At 43.4% G+C, this 17035-nt stretch overlaps 1 protein-coding gene across 2 annotated transcripts; it reads left to right on the top strand.

The window, feature by feature from the left end:
• Window positions 1-497: 497 nt before the first annotated feature.
• PPP1R7 (protein phosphatase 1 regulatory subunit 7) lies at window positions 498-16491 on the top strand. 2 transcript variants are annotated; one of them, XM_057383613.1, is made up of 11 exons: window positions 498-562; window positions 1224-1301; window positions 1464-1586; window positions 6001-6056; window positions 6971-7036; window positions 7724-7854; window positions 8624-8786; window positions 11717-11833; window positions 13074-13178; window positions 14006-14092; window positions 16107-16491. In XM_057383613.1, the coding sequence occupies exons 2-11, from the start codon at window positions 1259-1261 to the stop codon at window positions 16281-16283; spliced, it is 1068 nt and encodes a 355-aa protein (XP_057239596.1). In that variant the 5' UTR covers window positions 498-562; window positions 1224-1258; the 3' UTR covers window positions 16284-16491. The 2 variants fall into 2 exon arrangements, with proteins under 2 accessions (XP_057239596.1, XP_057239597.1); XM_057383614.1 differs by lacking the exon at window positions 1224-1301 and having other exon boundaries at window positions 499-562.
• Window positions 16492-17035: the final 544 nt, after the last annotated feature.

Raw genomic sequence — 17035 nt, 5'->3', positions numbered from 1 at the left:
CAAAGGCGTTGTGAGAGCGACACGGASAGGAGCAAATGGGACGCCAGCGCGGGAGAAGACAAAGCAGATCGAGCACCAGGGCGTTTGTGGTTCCCGCCCGCCTCCCCTTCGCCGCCGCCGCCTCACGCGGTGCCCCGAGGCAGCGCGGCCGRCCTGTTCCGGGGGCAGCAGGCTGCMGGTAGAAGCCCCTCCCGCMGGGTGATAGCTATCCTCCGAAGGAYTTGCAGGCGGAAGAASGAGGCCGAAAGCTGCGCGTAACGCGTCCGGCCSGAGCGCTGATGGAGCGGGGGCAGGTCCCGGCCGCCTCCCACCCCTCCTGCAGGGAACTACAACTCCCAGCAGSCCGCGGGGCACAGGCGGYGCGCATGCGCGCWGGGGGCCGCGGCCGKGGTGCTGCCCCGCCTCCTGGGCGCGCCAGCTGCGGGCGATTGGCTGCGGGCCGGCGGCAGCGCTGGGCGCTGATTGGCTGGGGCGGCGGCGGGGGCAGTTTCCGGAAGGGGCGGTGGGAGGAGGAGCGATATGGCGGCGGAGAGCGGAGCGGGGCCGCAGGAGATGATGGAGGGTGAGAGCCCGCCGGGGCTGCTGCGGCAGCTGCGCGACTCGGGGTGCCGCGGCCGGCTGCTTGGGCGCCGCCGCCGGGCGGGGCGGCTGCCAGCTGCGCGCCGGGGTGGGGCTTGTGGGGCCTCCGCGGTGGTGCAGCCCCGGTGTGTCCAGCCCTGAGGCCACTGCCCAGGGGGACAGGCCCTGAGGGACCGCCGGGCAGCGGGGCCCGTGTGTGGTACCGCGACATGGMGTGATGCCCGGGGGCTCCATGCGCCAGAGGGAGAATGGAGTGGGGTTGTGGAGATGGCCGTGAGGTAAAAAATAWAGATAACAAGAAACAGACCTTCTGGATGGCGCTGGTTTTCTTTAGTCCCCTGGTGAAACGAGAGAAAATACTGAGGGGGGACCAACGAGGAGCCAGGAGCTTCTTGTGGTCCCGGCCCAGGCTGTGGCTCGGTAAACSTGAAGGGATCTGGCAGGTTGTTCTGGGGAGACGGTTGTTTTTATCTGCGAGGATTTTTTTATTGATGCCTTCACTTCTTCGTGTCATTGGTACTATCGTACATGATACTGGTAATTTTTTTTTTCTAAAAGCTTTAAAAATGTAATAGTTCTAATTCCATCTCCATAATCTTTGGAATTGCACTTCATTGATCTAAGAAATTTCCTTTTTCCTCCAGTCTTCTTCCCAGATTGTTGGTTTTAGGAAGATGTGATGGGAGGAAAAAGTGCATCCAAAATCAAAGTAGAAACAAGGGGTAAGAGGCCTTTTATTTAAGACTAAACCTTTCATTTAGTTAACTTAGGATTTCTACTAACTGCGTAGTCGTATATGTGACTCCTGGTTATTGTATCTGCTTGCTACTCCTCCCCGGTGCCCCGTTGCTGGAAATCATTGTGCCGTTCTGTGTCTTGCGCAGTTGATAAGCGGATCGAGTCCGAGGAGTCGGGGGACGAGGARGGGAGGAAGCAGGCGGTTCGCTTGGTGACAGACCTCAGCCAGCAGAGCCTGAGGGATGAGCAGAACGGCGAGAACTCCGCAGGTACCRTGTCAGCCTCACTGTTCCCTCCAGGAATCACAGCCTGCAGCAGCGCTCTGTGCTCCTTGTGGCTGGTTACCCATGGCAATCTGCCCTAGAGCACTCTTTGAGTTGAAATAAAATGTAGCGTTACCATTGCTAGAATAAAGTTGCCTGCTTTTTATGAAAGCACCAATATTAGCCCTTTGATTTTTTCTATTTTATCTTTTTTAATATTTTTTAAATCTTTTTTAATCATTTTTTATTTTATCTTATTTTATCTTATTTTATCTTATTTTATCTTATTTTATCTTATTTTATCTTATTTTATCTTATTTTATCTTATTTTATCTTATTTTATCTTATTTTATCTTATTTTATCTTATTTTATCTTATTTTATCTTATTTTTTCTTATTTTATCTTATTTTATCTACCTTATTTTATCTTATTTTATCTATCTCATTTTATTTTTCATCTTATTTTTTAATCTTATTTTATTTTATCCCACCCACGTTCCTCTCAATATTCATTTCAATATTTAATATTGAAATGCAAACCGTTCTTATTCATATTTTTCTTTTATTAGGAAATTTAGAATTTTCTTTATGAGAAAATTTAGAATCTTTATGTGGAAGGATGCTGGAAATTTTCATTAGAAGTAATCACAAGGAGCTTTTCATTATTCTGCTTTAGTTTATGTAGTGTTTTGCYTAAAGAATTGCCAGTTCCTTTGGAAGGCAACAAAGGCTATTTCTAAATGGATTGAAGGAACCTATCCATTTTATKTTTTAAATTTTAAAGTTCAAAGGCATATCAAAATTATATCTTTGAGTCCTCTCCGCTTTAAACTTTTGCTCCTGATCTTACTGTTTGTATTAGAACGTGGGGTAGAAATATTGACAGACTTTTTTTAAGCCCATGAATGTTTGATGGGARGGTTTTCAGTGGCTTGCGTGGAACTTCTCAGAGCAGATTAATTTCTGCAGATCCTGTGTGGTGATTTGATCCGAGATTTTGGTGCAGTATGAAGTGTAACATGATTCTTTTGGCAGAGATGTTCTTGTCATTATTACTGGTTTGGTACTGGAAGGGAAATAGTGAATCAGATTTTCCTTTTTTTTCATCTTTTTTACTTCACTGTGCATCTGTGGTGGATCCCTCCTTGTCTTAACCTTGCCCACAGAGATTTGCCAAAGGATTTTTCAAGCCACTAAACTGTTGCTAGAATTTTAAATCTCAGCTCATAACTAAATGCATCTATTGGTCTAATTTGTTGTTGATAATTTAAAACCCCTCAATATTAATAAAGAAATGCCGTGGTGATGGCTGTGGAAGAGCACACTTTGCAAACTGCAATTGATAGAACCATGCAGATCAGACAGAGCTTTCCTTTGCACCCCTGAACCCTGAGTGTTTGCTCAGCTGGCATGATTTAGCTGTGTGTTGGAGGTTATATTTTGCACATTGTTCCCCTGGGAATCCTGTTGAAGGAAATACAGAAGTGATGTACTTTAGTGAAAATGAGAATAATGCATTCAGATTTGTTTGCTGAATTACATTTGTGTACTGTTTAATATAATGACTGTATTGTCACTTTTTCCAAACTGTGAGCGTTCAGAAAACTGCTGCTAGGGCAGGAACCAAGCAGAGGAATAATTTTTGAGCATTTGAGATTGTTTCCACAGCCAGCTTTGAGTTTCTCAGCTGAAAGGAAAATGTTTTTCACATTTTTTTTCACAGAAGATCTTAAGCAGAAAGAGCTTGAGCAGCTGAAATTTCAAATTCATCATTTAGCTAATTCTCTGAGGGATAGAGCCTCTGCTTAAAAAGCTTATAACTGAGCTATTTATAATATTCTTCATGCATATGCACTTAAAAAGTGTAGTTAGGCTTTTTGTTGATTGAAATKCTTGTGGTACTGTGAACTTACATAACTCGGTAATGACTGTTCCTACTGTGGAATTTGGGTTTTCTGAATGGTGAATTTTTTTCCTACCTCTGCAAAGGCATGTGGCTTGCAGGCATAGGTTACACAAAAATTCACTTATGAAACTTCACTGCCAGAGTGATGGTGTTTTCCCTTTGAGAATAATGCTGTGTTGAGAAGTGTGGAGTAAAGCAATTTGCAAGGGAAATTGCAGTCCTAGCTGGAAAGTGCTTGTAGGAGGGTCAGTGTAAAGGTTTTTATATACAGTCAGTTCATAAATAAAATGACATATAAATGCTTGTAAATTTGCTAGAACTGTTTCTCTCTTCTTTCTCTTTTTTTTTTCTTTTTTTTTCTTTTTCTTTGAGAAAAAATGTATTTTAACATTTTCGCACCAATACTGCCTTACTGCTGATATCAGATAACATCTCATTCAGGCTGCTCTGTGCTTTATACACAGTACATAGATTTCATGACAGTTGGCTTTATTAAGCAACAGCAGTGCCTAAAGTTTTTAAATTTATTTTATTTTATTTTAGTGAATTCAGTAGGTATCCTGTGTGATTTGGGTTTGCACCTTTGGATTTGAGTGCTGTTTTCCACGCTGGCTATCATGAGTGGTCTCTCAAAGCCATATATCAAAATTAAGTCCCCCAGAACAGAGTATTTAACAGATTGCCTTAATCAGATGTTTATAAATTAAAATCTTGAAGTTTGCTAGCCCAAGTCAAAGAATTTTTTTTTGCTTGAATGGGTTTTTTTAATTGAAGAATTTTTTTACAAAGTACATGATTGGCTTTACTGTTGGACAACTTTAAAGCCTCAAAGGAATTGAAACTCAAAAAAGTTCCTTCACAATGAATCCTAAGTTGCTGCCAGTTCAACTCAATAGAAGGGGCATAATTTGGATTTTTTTCATGTGATATCTCAAATAACTTTTGTTCCAAACGTGGGCACTGTTCCCATGTGCTGTAAATTTGGCAAGGCTGCTTGTTTGGCTTGGAGCAATTCTCASTGCCAGTCTTTGCACCCAAGAAATAGATCAAAGAGGGACAGCCTTGATAGCAGCAGACAAGGGTATCCCTCTCCCTTGCTGAAGTGCACAGCTCCTGATCTGGAACTAAAATAAGAAAATGCAAGCATTGCCCACTGCTAAATTGCTGACAAGCATCTGTATGTGTGTCAGTTTTGGTGGCATTTCTGTCCTGCTATTCAACATCCCCAAGCCTACTAGCTCCTTTTGCATTCCCAAAATATAAATTATGTTTCCTGCTAATTAGTGCTATTAAAAAAAAAAAAAAAAGGATTGCTTTTTCAGAGTTTACTTCTGTGAATCAGTTCTCTTTCCTGTGTGAATGCCCAGGTAAGAACACAGCCCAAACATAGGTCAGTGATGATCTGTGGACCATCAAACCCTTGGAGCTGGATGGCAGTATCAAAAATKGTGATGTTTGTGCCTACACTGCTGCTTACAAGGCCAAGCATTAGTAGGGGAAACACTCATTAAATAGGAACATCAGCATTTASAGGGGTGTTGTAGCCCTGCTGGGGTGCTAAAATAGTCATTACTACTGGGTTAAGGGAATGAGCTTGGAGGAGTTAGTGCAAAGCCTTTGGGATGTGACTGTAATTAAAGTTGCTTGGGTTTTTGGTAGTACATACAAAAGCTCTGCACATGAAGTGAAAAGTGCTTGTGTGTTGCAATGCCAGTTTTGCAAAGATAAATTAGACTTTGTTTTTCTTCAGAAATTGATGCAACYAGCACATCATCTTCAACAAATGGGGATTGGCATGAATTATTCAGCATGAATTCTCCAGTAAATTTCCCTCCCTCTTGTGCTGTGGTAGAAGCACAGCAAATGCTGGGCTGTCTTCCAGAGCTATGAAAGCATTTTCCCAAGAAAATGCATGCAGTGGGATAAACAGTGTTGTCTAGCATGGTGGAGAGTTCAGCCAAACACAGGAAAGGAGACCTGTGCAAAAGTGTTCACAACAGTGACAAAGTGTCAGTCCTAATGAAAAAGAAGCTGAAGGGTGGGATTGTTGAGATGTCTGGTCGTTCCTGGTCATTTCTCTAAACAGTTAAGATTCTTTCTTGGCAGGGTTTTATGATATTGTCAGAGGAGCACACACACTTTGGATGGTGTGTGTTCAAAGGGATGATGGCCCTAGGTGTGAAGGAAAGGCATCCTGCCCAGTCTTGAGCCAGCAGTTTGCGGCAACCACACGGGCAGGATGGGCAACATGCTGATCCATGTRTCTTCTGCATCTGAGCATGAAATTCTGCTGCTAAGAAAACTTTTTGCTGTTACACTTAACCTACTTGGTTTTCAATGTGGTTTTAAGGAAGCAGAACATTTGAACTGTGCATCTCACGTGTTTCTTCTCCTGAGGAGCATTTGCTCTTTTGGTCTCTCTGATGTTRGCTGTTACCCTGCCCTTAGCTCTCTGGGACAGAAGTTCATAATGTTTGTTTTGCATAAAGTTCATAGTGTTTGCTTCTCGTGCAGGAGAAGCGGAGACACCCGTGGACATGGAGACTATTAGCCTGGACCCAGAAGCTGAGGTAAAGGCAGATTTTTGTCCTTACGGGCTTTATACGGCAGGAAGCAAAGGTGGGCAAAGGCAAGTATTGAAACCTGGTTAAAAGATCTAATTCTTCTGAAGGTGCTGGCTGTTGTCCTGCCCAGAATTGATTCAGAGCCTTTAGACTARAAGTAGAAAATGAAACAGTTTGTTAATACTTCAGAATTTTAACTGAAGCATAGAGGAACCAAAAGCGTTTCTGTGCTGCAAGAGGTATCAGTGGGCTACGAGCTGCAGAGAACATGTTCAGTGAGCTGTTGGCTGCTGTGAACCCTGTGAATTGGAATGGGCACAGTGACCTACCCAGCCCAGAGCCTTGGCATCAGCAACCTYGTGAGCTCTGTAGCTCAGGGCAAGTGGGCAAGAGCTCTGTTTCTCCTGGACTTGCAAACCTGGAGCTCCTGGGGCTGAGCAGCCCAGATGGGAAGTGCAGCACTGGTTACCAGTGCAGAATTAACATTCACAGAATCACTGATTGTTCAAACTGTCAGTGGTTCCTGCTCATCTGAGGCCTGGAACTGGAAATGSCAACTTGTGTTCCAGTTAAGCCCTAGCAAAGTAGGGAATAGAACTTCATGCAAAACTTTATTTATGCAAGATTAGCAGAATTTTTCAGTCTCAATACTGGGGTTTCTAATTTTGGCAATGCTCAGGCAAGGGCTGTTGCATCATCCCACATACTGCATTTGYAGGTGACAAGTTTAGGCCACGTGCCTCACCTGTGGTGGTAAAATTGTGTGCCAAACYCATTTTACAAATGCTCTTTGAAGGGAGGTTTTAATGAGCTACACATTTTGTAAAGCTRTAATTTTCCTTAGAACAAAGCACCRGGTTGATCTTTAAAGAYCAGATTTGTTTTGAAACAACTTCTAAATCCCTCCGTTTCTCTTTAAGGATGTKGACTTGAATCATTACCGAATTGGGAAGATTGAAGGATTTGAGGTGCTCAAGAAAGTGAAGGTAACAGTCCTAGAGAACAGAGAATGCCTCTTGGAACTGGGGATTTTGTAGATCTAACCTCTAAGAGGACAGATAGAGTCTTTTTTTTTGGCTGAGATCTTAATGAGTTCRCTTCCTTTTTAGCTGAAGAAGGTAGTGTTTACCTACTTGTCAAATGCTAATAAAAATCCTGGGATTTTGCAAGTTTGTTTTGGAAATGGATGAGAGACAATGCATCAGGGCACATCCTAAGAGACACYCTGGCCTAGCACAGCAGACTGAACATAGAATAATGTGGGTGGGAAAGGATCTCTGGGGGTGTCTAGTGAAGCCCTCAAAACAGGCCCAATTAGAACATTTTGCTTAAGGCCTTTTCCAGTTAAGATCTTGAGTATTTCCAAGGAAGGAAATGATATAGCCTCTCTGGGCTGCTGTTACAATGTTTGGCCATTATGGTTGAAAGATTTCCTTCTGTAGAATTGGAGAAAACCAAGAAAAGATTGTGTTAAAAAAAAACAAACTAAAAAACAAAAAAAAAGAACCCCAAAAAATTTCCCAACAAACTACCAACAACCAAACAAATTCYCAGCAAAACATAATGGGGAAAACCTCACACACACACCATATTGTCTGTAAGCCCAAAGTCATTACATTCAATCTTTCTTACCCATTTTCCTGTTTCTTTTTAAACCTTTCCCCAACAATTAGACTCTATGTCTCCGTCAGAATTTGATTAAGCACATTGAAAACCTGGAGCAGTTGCAGACCTTGCGGGAGCTGGATCTCTACGACAATCAAATTCGGAAGATTGAGAACTTGGAGTCTCTGGTGGAGCTCGAGTGAGTCCAGGGAATCACCAGGATTAAGTTGGGGGTGGTTTGCTACTCACTGTGTTACTCATGCTTTACTTATTCCAGTGTTTAGCACCCAAGSCTCTCTCAGAATTTGTGTGGGTGCTCTGTGAAGGATGATGTCTATTCTCTATTGATATTTAACTGTGCAGTAAACCAGTTGCATTATCCTGAAACTCCCCAGGGACAGGCAGGCAGCTGGAAATGAACCCTGTGCTGTGCAAGGCAGTGAGAATGACAGTGAGAGTGGTTTGTTTCTTTTTTCTTGGAAGGGTGTTAGGGAAGGAGTAAGTACCCTTCCAAGTTTCTGAGTTTCTGGCACTTGCCTGGCATCACTCTGGAGATACATTACAAACTGTTCCCACTGGGGCAAGGACTGGCCTACTTCTCACAATCACAACTGCTTCCTGCCCATGGGAGGCCTTCACATGGTCCTGTCAGAGGCAGAGCTTGTAGGCAAGTACCTTTACTAAGGAAAATGCACRTTGGCTTCCTCCCTCTGTGACTGGCCAAAATAATGGCCACCCTTCTGCATGTGGTAGATGATTTTTTTTTTTAAATTTGCTAACATACTACAGAATTATTTTGAATGTTATATTTTTTGTATTTTCTGATAAAAATAAATTCCTTTAGCTTCAAGGCCTAGCAAAGGCTTGATCTTTGCAGATAGTRAGTTTCCCTACCAATGTACAAGTGCCTCTTCCAGAATTATCCATGTCTGATGGACTGATGAGACTTTTGATTTGTTTTATCTCAGGATCTTGGACATCTCCTTTAATGTTCTGCGRCACATTGAAGGACTAGATCGGCTTACCCAACTTAAGAAACTCTTCCTTGTCAACAACAAAATCAGCAAAATTGAGAATTTGAGCAACTTGCAGATGCTACAGATGTTAGAGTTGGGATCCAATCGAATTCGGGTAGGCTTGCTCCACGAGATGTTAGCTGGAGAGTTTTGAACTCTTTGGTGTGAGATTGGCATGTTCTGAAAGTKCACTGCCTTTAACTTGCAATTTTGTTGTGTTTTATTGTTCCAGTCATTGATTGTGCTTGTTGTGTGCATGCTGGATCCCTGCTTTAGTGCTTGGCTGCTAAATCACTGTTGATGAATTTTTGTCTTTAATGAACTCGTGTGTCTCCTGTGTCTTTCCTTTTGCAGGTGATGATAGGCTTGGCCCTCTAGCAGGAAGAAACCAAATCTTACAATTGTTTTCTCTTACCTTTCTACAGACTGTGCTGAGTCARTGAAACCCATTGAATGCAAAATGAGTTTGATGTGCATGTGTATTTGACAGCCTGCTATGGCAATCGTGTTTAGGAAAAAAGATTTTCTTGAGGCTTTGCTCTGAAATGCCTTTAAAATCTAAAACTTGGCATGGTACTGCTGATTGCTTTTGGGTTTTATTGTGCAGTTTGTCACTTTTTCATTTTAAAACCTGTGCCACTTASAGGAGAGCAGTTATGAGTATTCTYTCCTGTCCCTAAAGTATGATWCTCTGTATTTGCCCATTTGYTCATAGTAGAACTGGTCAAACAGAKGACACAAAAGACTTGCAACATGCAAAATAAACTTTTTTTAAGCTATTTCAAATACATGCTCTTTAGAAAATACTCATAAAAGATGAGTACATTTCAATCAATGTGGTGTAAATTGGTGCTGCCCATTTATAGTCTCTGAGAAATTACTTGTTATGCTGAAAGAACAGATTAGGAAAAGATCTGTGTGTCCTTTTTATTTCRGGACTTGTGGAAGAACACTTCTCTTTGTAAAAAAGGAGGAAACTTCAGCTATTATAAATAGCTTTCTCAGGCAGCAATGTATGGTGCTTTTTTGAAGAGGAAAAATTTTGGTTTGCTCCTAAAGACTGGTATTTTTTTCCCCCAGGAATTTCTGCTTGGGAACTTAAATTATTTAGGGGAATAGATCTAATGGGTGAGAACATCAGCCAGATCAGATGAGAGATTAAGATTCTTAGAGTTTGCATCGGGTGGGGGAAGAGGAGTTAAGGAGAGAAGCACTTGGCTTTTTTTCAGAAGCAGAACAGGCTCAGCACATTGATCCTTACATTACAAAAGCTGGGTTAAGCAAAATTGTACTGTGTTCTGTATCTAAGCATCATTATCTTCTGGCAAAAAAATAAATCTTGCTAGATTTCTGAATTGATACTTAGGCAGTACATTGCCAATTATTTTGTCAAGCCAAGGAATATGTTTTCAACAGTGATATTAGGTTTATTTTATATGTGTTTTCTCAATGTTGAGCCTGAGCTCATTAACAACAAACCAAAAAAAAGGGAAATGGTCATTTTATGGGTAGCACAATCTTCTTCAATTACTTTATTTTTAGTGGGTTTCTTTTCCATTTTTCTGTTAATTCTGTTCTGACTTCTTTGAACATCACTGCTYTATGCTGCTGATAGCTTTACTGGAGTGAGTAACCTGTGACTTGGCTGGGCACAAAGAAATCTCCTGCAGTTTGGGGGCACCAGAGCTCCTGTGCTGGTGTTCACTTGRTGTGGGGTGGTTTGGCTGTACAATTGGGCACATCCTTAACTCTCCAGTGTACGAACCTATGGATTCTTCAGGGAGCCTGGGCTCTGAGGTGCCTGATTGAGAACTTCCCTGTGCCTGAAGGCTGCTGCAGTAGGGCTGTTGTTGCTCACCCTGCTGCACACTCAAACCTCTCAGAGTGCACTTCTCTTGGAATCCCTCATGACTTAGCACTTTTTGCTGTGTTTCTTTTGAGTGAATGGTAGGGAGCAGAACTTTATGCTTGAGGTGACATATTTAAGGCTTTTTTTCTTGAAGTTGGATTGAGGTAACTATAATGTAAGCACTTCTTGTTCCTTAGGGTTTTGTCCCCTCATGTCCATCTGTTCCATCCCTCTCCCTGTACTGACTCATCATTTCCTCCTCAGGGCTGGAGAAGCTGCCAATGAGCAACAAATCTATAATTTTTCCTGCAAGGTCTCAAAACAGGGCTAAATCCATAGGCTGGAAGGGGGATGAATGCAAATTTGAGCTGATTTACACTGTGTGTTCAGTCTTTTGGTAATTGTGGGTTGGAGGTGGAAAAGCTTCTTGCCTTTCCTRAGTGTCCATCTTCTTTTTCCATGCATTATTACATGCACAGGTAAATGTGTGTGCACACACAGAATAATGCAAGTGGTGCTGGCACTCAGTGGCCTGAGTTTGAAACTCTGCCAGGCAAGAAGTGTGTGGGAAATTAGATGTCACAATCCACCTGAGCAGTGACACACACCTCTGGGTGTGTCTGTGTCCATACTATTGTTTTTCCATGAGCTGAGATCTGGTTGTAAAATTTTTGTCACTTTTGACAGCATCTCAGTTTTTTAATTCAGAGCCTTTCCCCTGCAAAATAAAAGTGTTTCCATTTGTTTGCAGGAGCCTTTTGTAATCCCACACTTTTCCTTTTTTCTGTTTTTACTCTTCTGTTGATGCTTTTTCCCTTCCTTTGCCATGTCCTTGATGCTTCACAGAGATCCTTTTTTCTCTCTTACTGAAGGCTAAGCTCGAGTTAAACTGGTGCAGTGTCAGTATTCTCCCAGTAGCAGGTGTCATTAAATCAGACTGCTGTGGCTGTGTTCTGCCACACAGAAGTTAAGTCCATTAACACACACACCTCACTGGTGTGCTGGRCTGAATTTAAAAATTGTTTTTCCTTCCCAGATTCTCTTTCCATCCRCTACAGATTTTTCTTGCTTCACAAATGAGTGTTTTCCACCCGGAATACACCACATGGCAATAATGTGGCTGCAGAATGACAGCTGCATATGCCAGGTGGAGTTTTGCATCACTGCAATAACACTGTCTCCTCTGGTCATTTCAGGTAATTGAAAACATCGACACCTTGGCTAATCTTGACAGTCTGTACCTTGGAAAGAATAAAATCACCAAGCTGCAGAACCTGGATGCTCTGACAAACCTGACTGTGCTCAGTATACAGGTATTGCTGGTGTTCTGAAAAGCCTCGGTGACACAAACCCCTCGTGATTTAGGATCAGCTCTTCTGAATCCCAGAGTCCCAGAATGGTTTGGGTTGGAAGGGACCTTAAAGACCTTCTTGTTCCACCTCCCTGAAATGGGTAGAGACACCCTCTAYTATCCCAGGGTGCTYCCAAGCCCCATCCAACCTGGCCTTGGACAGCTCCAGGGATGGAASAGCCACAGCTTCTCTGGGCACCCTGTGCCAGGGCCTCAGCATCCTCCCAGGGAAGAATTTCTTCCTAACATCTAATTTAAACYTTCCTTCCTCAGCTTAAAGCCATTCCCCCTTGACCTATCACTACATACCTTGTGAAAAATCCCTCTCCAGCTTTCTTGTAAGGCCTCCATTAGCAGGTCTGCAGTGTTATAGTCAAACTCATGTGCTGGAAGGAAGGATATTCTTTGTGTTGTCTTTTTTCACCTGGTCATGCGACTTGAGATTGACAGACACTGATAAAATTATAAAACAAATATTTGATTTTTATAGGAGAAAGAACAGGAAATGAATGTTATCCTCTATTTCCTTCCTGAAATAGGAATATCTGTTTTCTGATACATTACAGTAACATCAAAAATGTTACACCAGGGGGTCCTCACAGTGACAGTGGCTCAGTGTCACTGCCTTTTCACTGAAGAGGCAAGAAATGTGAACAAGCCCATGTTAAATGCAGTCTGTCCTTAATGAGCTTTTGAAAAGCTTCTTCCTTTTTAAAAGCTGGAATAAAAGATACTCAGCTAAACTTCTTTCACCAAGTCTTCTTGTCCATATGACAATGTTTGTGCATTCTAGAATCTCTGTTGGCAGGAATTGCTGACTGCATGATGTGGTACCTGTATGGGCCATAAAGAATGAGCTACAGCAGAGTGCAGTGGGTTTGAGGTGGTGGAACTTCCTCTCTGACCATCCCATTGAAAAAGACCTASAAAATGAACTCTGTTTGGGTCTGGTGTTTGTAGAGACACCAAGTGGAAAACTTTGAGGCTGCAACTTTTGATGGGAAGTCCGGAGTCTGATTCTTCCTGGAGGCTGGAACACCCATGGAGCTTCCTGGTGCATCAGTGGTGCAGAGATCAACCAGCTGGGCCCAAGCAGACCACTCCCCCTTCCCAGCCATACTTTAGGGAAATGGTTTTTCCCCAGTGAGTCCCGTGGGTTTGGGTTTGTTTGGRGTGGTGCTAAATAGCTGCTACACTTGCAGAATAACCGTCTGACCAAGATCGAGGGGCTGCAGAGCTTGGTGAATTTGCGGGAGTTGTACCTCAGCCACAACGGCATCGAAGTCATCGAGGGACTGGAGAACAATGTGAGCARCCTCTTGCTGACTGTGACACACAATTATTGCCCTAAGCTGCTCATGGTGGTAGCTTTTGTGGAAGTTTTTGTTCCTCTGTTTCCYCAGTTATGTGTGGGTTCCTGAGTCTCTTGAGAGACCACAAATATCCCAGTGTTTTTCTATGTTAACATATCTCATGTGGGTAAAGCTCCTCCAGATACTCTGGAATAGAATTATTTTCATGACACGGGGAAGGGAAGCCAAGGTGTGTTTGAAGCAGTAGCCTGGCTGATCTTCAGCCATGGAAAGGCTCCTGGACACAGCAGACTGGCTGCTGCAGCCTTTCACACAGCAGCTTGTAGATAAACTGTTTTTCAATAGAACAAAACTGGAGCTAGGAATAAGAGAGGCYAGCTGTGGCATGCAGCTTGCCTTCTTGTCAGTGTACATGTCTGGCTTTCTGGATGGGGGGAATTTCATGAACTATTTTCATTCTCACCCAGTAAAAGTTTTCCTAAAATTGTTGAGTTTCCTGCTGTTAAGAGTTTGTTCAACTGCTGCTCAGGGGGACRCTTGGGATCTGATTTTTATTCCTCATCTTAATGTGCTTTGAGGAAAGCCCGCTTTTTAGGCAACTTTTAATTGCTATGCAGCCAGAGCCAGTAATTACCTTCATTTTTGTCACATGGGTGCTGGGGCATCAGTAGCCCATCTTAACTGAAAACAGTCTTCTTGTTCTGTATAGGCAGTAAGAGTTGTGCAGAATGTGCTGACAGTCTTCAACTCGGCCTGAAAAAAGTGGCATGGAAAAGATGGAAGGAAATCTGATCTAATATTTTTGTGTTTGCTTTGTCTAGAACAAACTCACAATGCTGGACATTGCAACCAACAGAATTAAGAAGATTGAGAATATYAGTCACCTAACAGAGCTGCAGGAGTTCTGGGTAAGCACAGGCTGGAGCTGTTCCCCAAAATGTCTGTACAACAGTGAGGGAAACCCTTCTGATGAAACCCTTGGAGTGAACTCCTGGTTGTGGTCATCAGCTTTAAGATCCTGACAGTCTGCATGGATAGACTGTGTGGTGGTTTTTCCTAAGGAAAGGGAAGAGCTTAAAATTTTTTTTGCTGGGTGGTAAGATGCCTGTCTGTGCCTAGGAGATGGGCCCTGCCTTCATGCTCAGGTTGGTTATGAAACAGCCCCATGTGTCCTATTTCTGCAGCTCATCTTYGTGTAATGTGCATGACAGAGGAACAGGAGAAGCACAGAGCTTGTTCAGAGCAGAGTTAGTTTGTGGTGTTATAAGTATGAAGAAAATAAAATAGTCTTCTGGTTCCATTCCTGTGAGACAGATAACAGCTTAGGATCGCTTTTGTTTCCTTCTGRCACCCTGAATTGCTGAGCTCTTTGGCTTCCCTAGGTCAGGAAATTCACAGAGATTCCCTGTCCTGAAGCATCAGCACCATTCCATGTTTGGGAGCTGTGTACAAATCTGCTCATGTGAGAAAATGGAGAAAAAGGAGCAGATGTTCACAAGCTGCTACATGCTTTAGCTTTTGCAGAGTTTCTGCATTCAAGGCTGAGAATGAGAGTTGTGCTTCATAATGTCTGTCATTTGGAGTTGAGTTGAGCTCTTGGGCAGACATGGAGAGAAAAGGAGTGGAAAGCAGYTTCAAATGAAACCCAGCTGGAGTCTGCAGTCCAGGCTCCTTGGATCATTTTCCTCATCTTGCAGAGTGGCTTTGGAGACAGCCAGGAGTGTGACCTGTCCATACCCGTTCTTAACAGACTCTTTAAGGAGCAGGAGCTCACAAGCCCATTTAATGTGACATTTTTTGGGCAGTAGAAGTGGGGCTGCTGAGGGGCCTGTCCTGATCCTGTGCAATTTTCTGCAGTCTTCCTCTTTGCTGTTGCTCTGCTTAGAGGAGGTGTCTGCACTGGTTGCAATTGCACTGAAAGGACAGGACAGATCTGAGCTTCACTGGGTTCCTTTGAGGAAACATGAGTGTGTTTGGAGTCCTTTGTCAGAGCAGAGCACTGSCCAAGATCTGTTAGCTGAGCATGGAAAATGCCCTCCTGGCTTTGTTCCGCTTCATTTAAAAAAACTGGTTTGTTTGAAAAGGAGCAGGGCAGAATTTTCAATGGAAAGCAGTGTCCTATCTCCCAATTTATGGGTTTTAGTTTTCACTCACTGCACAGTTGAAGCCACATAAAAATGTCCTTTAACTCTTATGTAAACAGAGTTCAAAATCCTAGAGACTGTGACAGTCTTGTAGCAGTTTCCCAGTACCACATCCCCAGTGGAGGGTCTGGGACATCCAAAGGTTGAATGACTTGGTGGGGGTAACATTGTGAAGATCTGTAGCAGAATGAGACAATCCCCTGAGGTTTTTAATGTCTTATTTAAAGGTGGCATCGCTGTAGTGACTCCTGTATCCAAAAGCAAAGGGTGCTGGTGTCTCTGGGTTGGACAGAGTGTCCACTTGCAGCATTGCTTCCTTGTTGGACAGCTGGAGCACTCACTCCTTTGTGTGGGAATCCCTTTGCTGAGCCAGCAATGAGGCAGGAGAAGAACCCAAATCAGAGAGCTTGGCATTTTCTCTGGATTGTAGAAGCAGTTTTTGAAGGGAAATTTATGTAGAGGAGAGAGAATAATGTTGCTTTTCTTGTCAGTTTAGGACCTTTTTTAATGTTTGCTGAGAAGTCACAGAAGTAAAGATAGATGTCACAGTGGAAATAAAGCATGAGATAAAGATTTCCAGCCCATAAATGTCACAGTAGTTTAGGGTTTAGTAGCAAGGCTAAGCTGTGAGACTGGAAAGCAGATCTCAGAGGAATGTTCCAGGGGAAGAAGGATCTTGTAGACAGAGTGTTTGTGAGCGTGGAGCCTGTGCAGTGGCAGTGCTGTGGCTGGTCCCCGGTACCTGTGGGTGTGACCGTGCCCTGTGTGTGCTCTGCAGATGAATGACAACCTTGTTGAAAGCTGGAGCGACCTGGACGAGCTGAAAGGAGCCAAGAACTTGGAGACAGTTTACCTGGAGCGAAACCCCTTGCAGAAGGATCCCCAGTACCGGCGCAAAATTATGCTGGCCCTCCCGACTGTCCGKCAGATCGATGCCACTTTTGTTCGATTCTGAGCCTCCTGCTGCCCTCTCTCCCCTGCCCTCATCCAAGAAAGGTCCCAGCGGGGTTTTTTATCCACTCACCACTCCCCAGGTCTTCAGTACACTGACACACAGGGCCAATAGTCAATAAAAAGCACTGAAACCAGATCTGGTGTACAATGCACTCATTGTTTTTGAAATGTTGTTATTATTATTATTAAATCTTAACACAAGAAAGAGCCTTCAGTGTGTCGGTGTTGTTTTTATTTTAAGGGGGTGGTTTTACCAGGGCGTGTTTACAGGAGCCTAAAGCCATGTGAGCCACTGGCTGGCTGCTGTTGACTCTGTGACACACGTTCAGGTTAGGAATGTCCTCGCAAACACCACGTCCAGATCCAGGCTTGACAGTGCTCTATAAAAGTGTGAATAAAGATCTGATGAAGATCCCCACCTAGGTTAGTTACCGTCAGAGCTAAATACCTGGTGGTAAAACATGGGGCTGCAGGGGAGTAGCCTTTTGTACTCATAAAYACAGCTCCAGCCTCCTGAGAGGACTGGGGACAAACTATTTATTATATTAATAGTGAGCAGCGTTAGGGCTTGGTAGCACTTTGTTGCAGGCAGTTGCCATCAGAAAATATGAATCATGTCCTGCTTCCACTGCTGCCCTTCCACACCTGTGTTTGATCTGGGCACTTGAACTGCATCTCTCCAGCAGATAAAAAATGCCTGTGGAAGCACTTGCCATCTGCTGCTGTGTTTGTCCAACAGGTTTGTCATCAGTG

This window comes from Malurus melanocephalus, unplaced genomic scaffold, assembly GCF_030028575.1.
Source record: "Malurus melanocephalus ecotype Western Australia unplaced genomic scaffold, MMel_1.1 scaffold_644, whole genome shotgun sequence".
Lineage (NCBI taxonomy): Eukaryota > Metazoa > Chordata > Aves > Passeriformes > Maluridae > Malurus > Malurus melanocephalus.
This window is presented reverse-complemented; position numbering and strand designations above follow the sequence as displayed.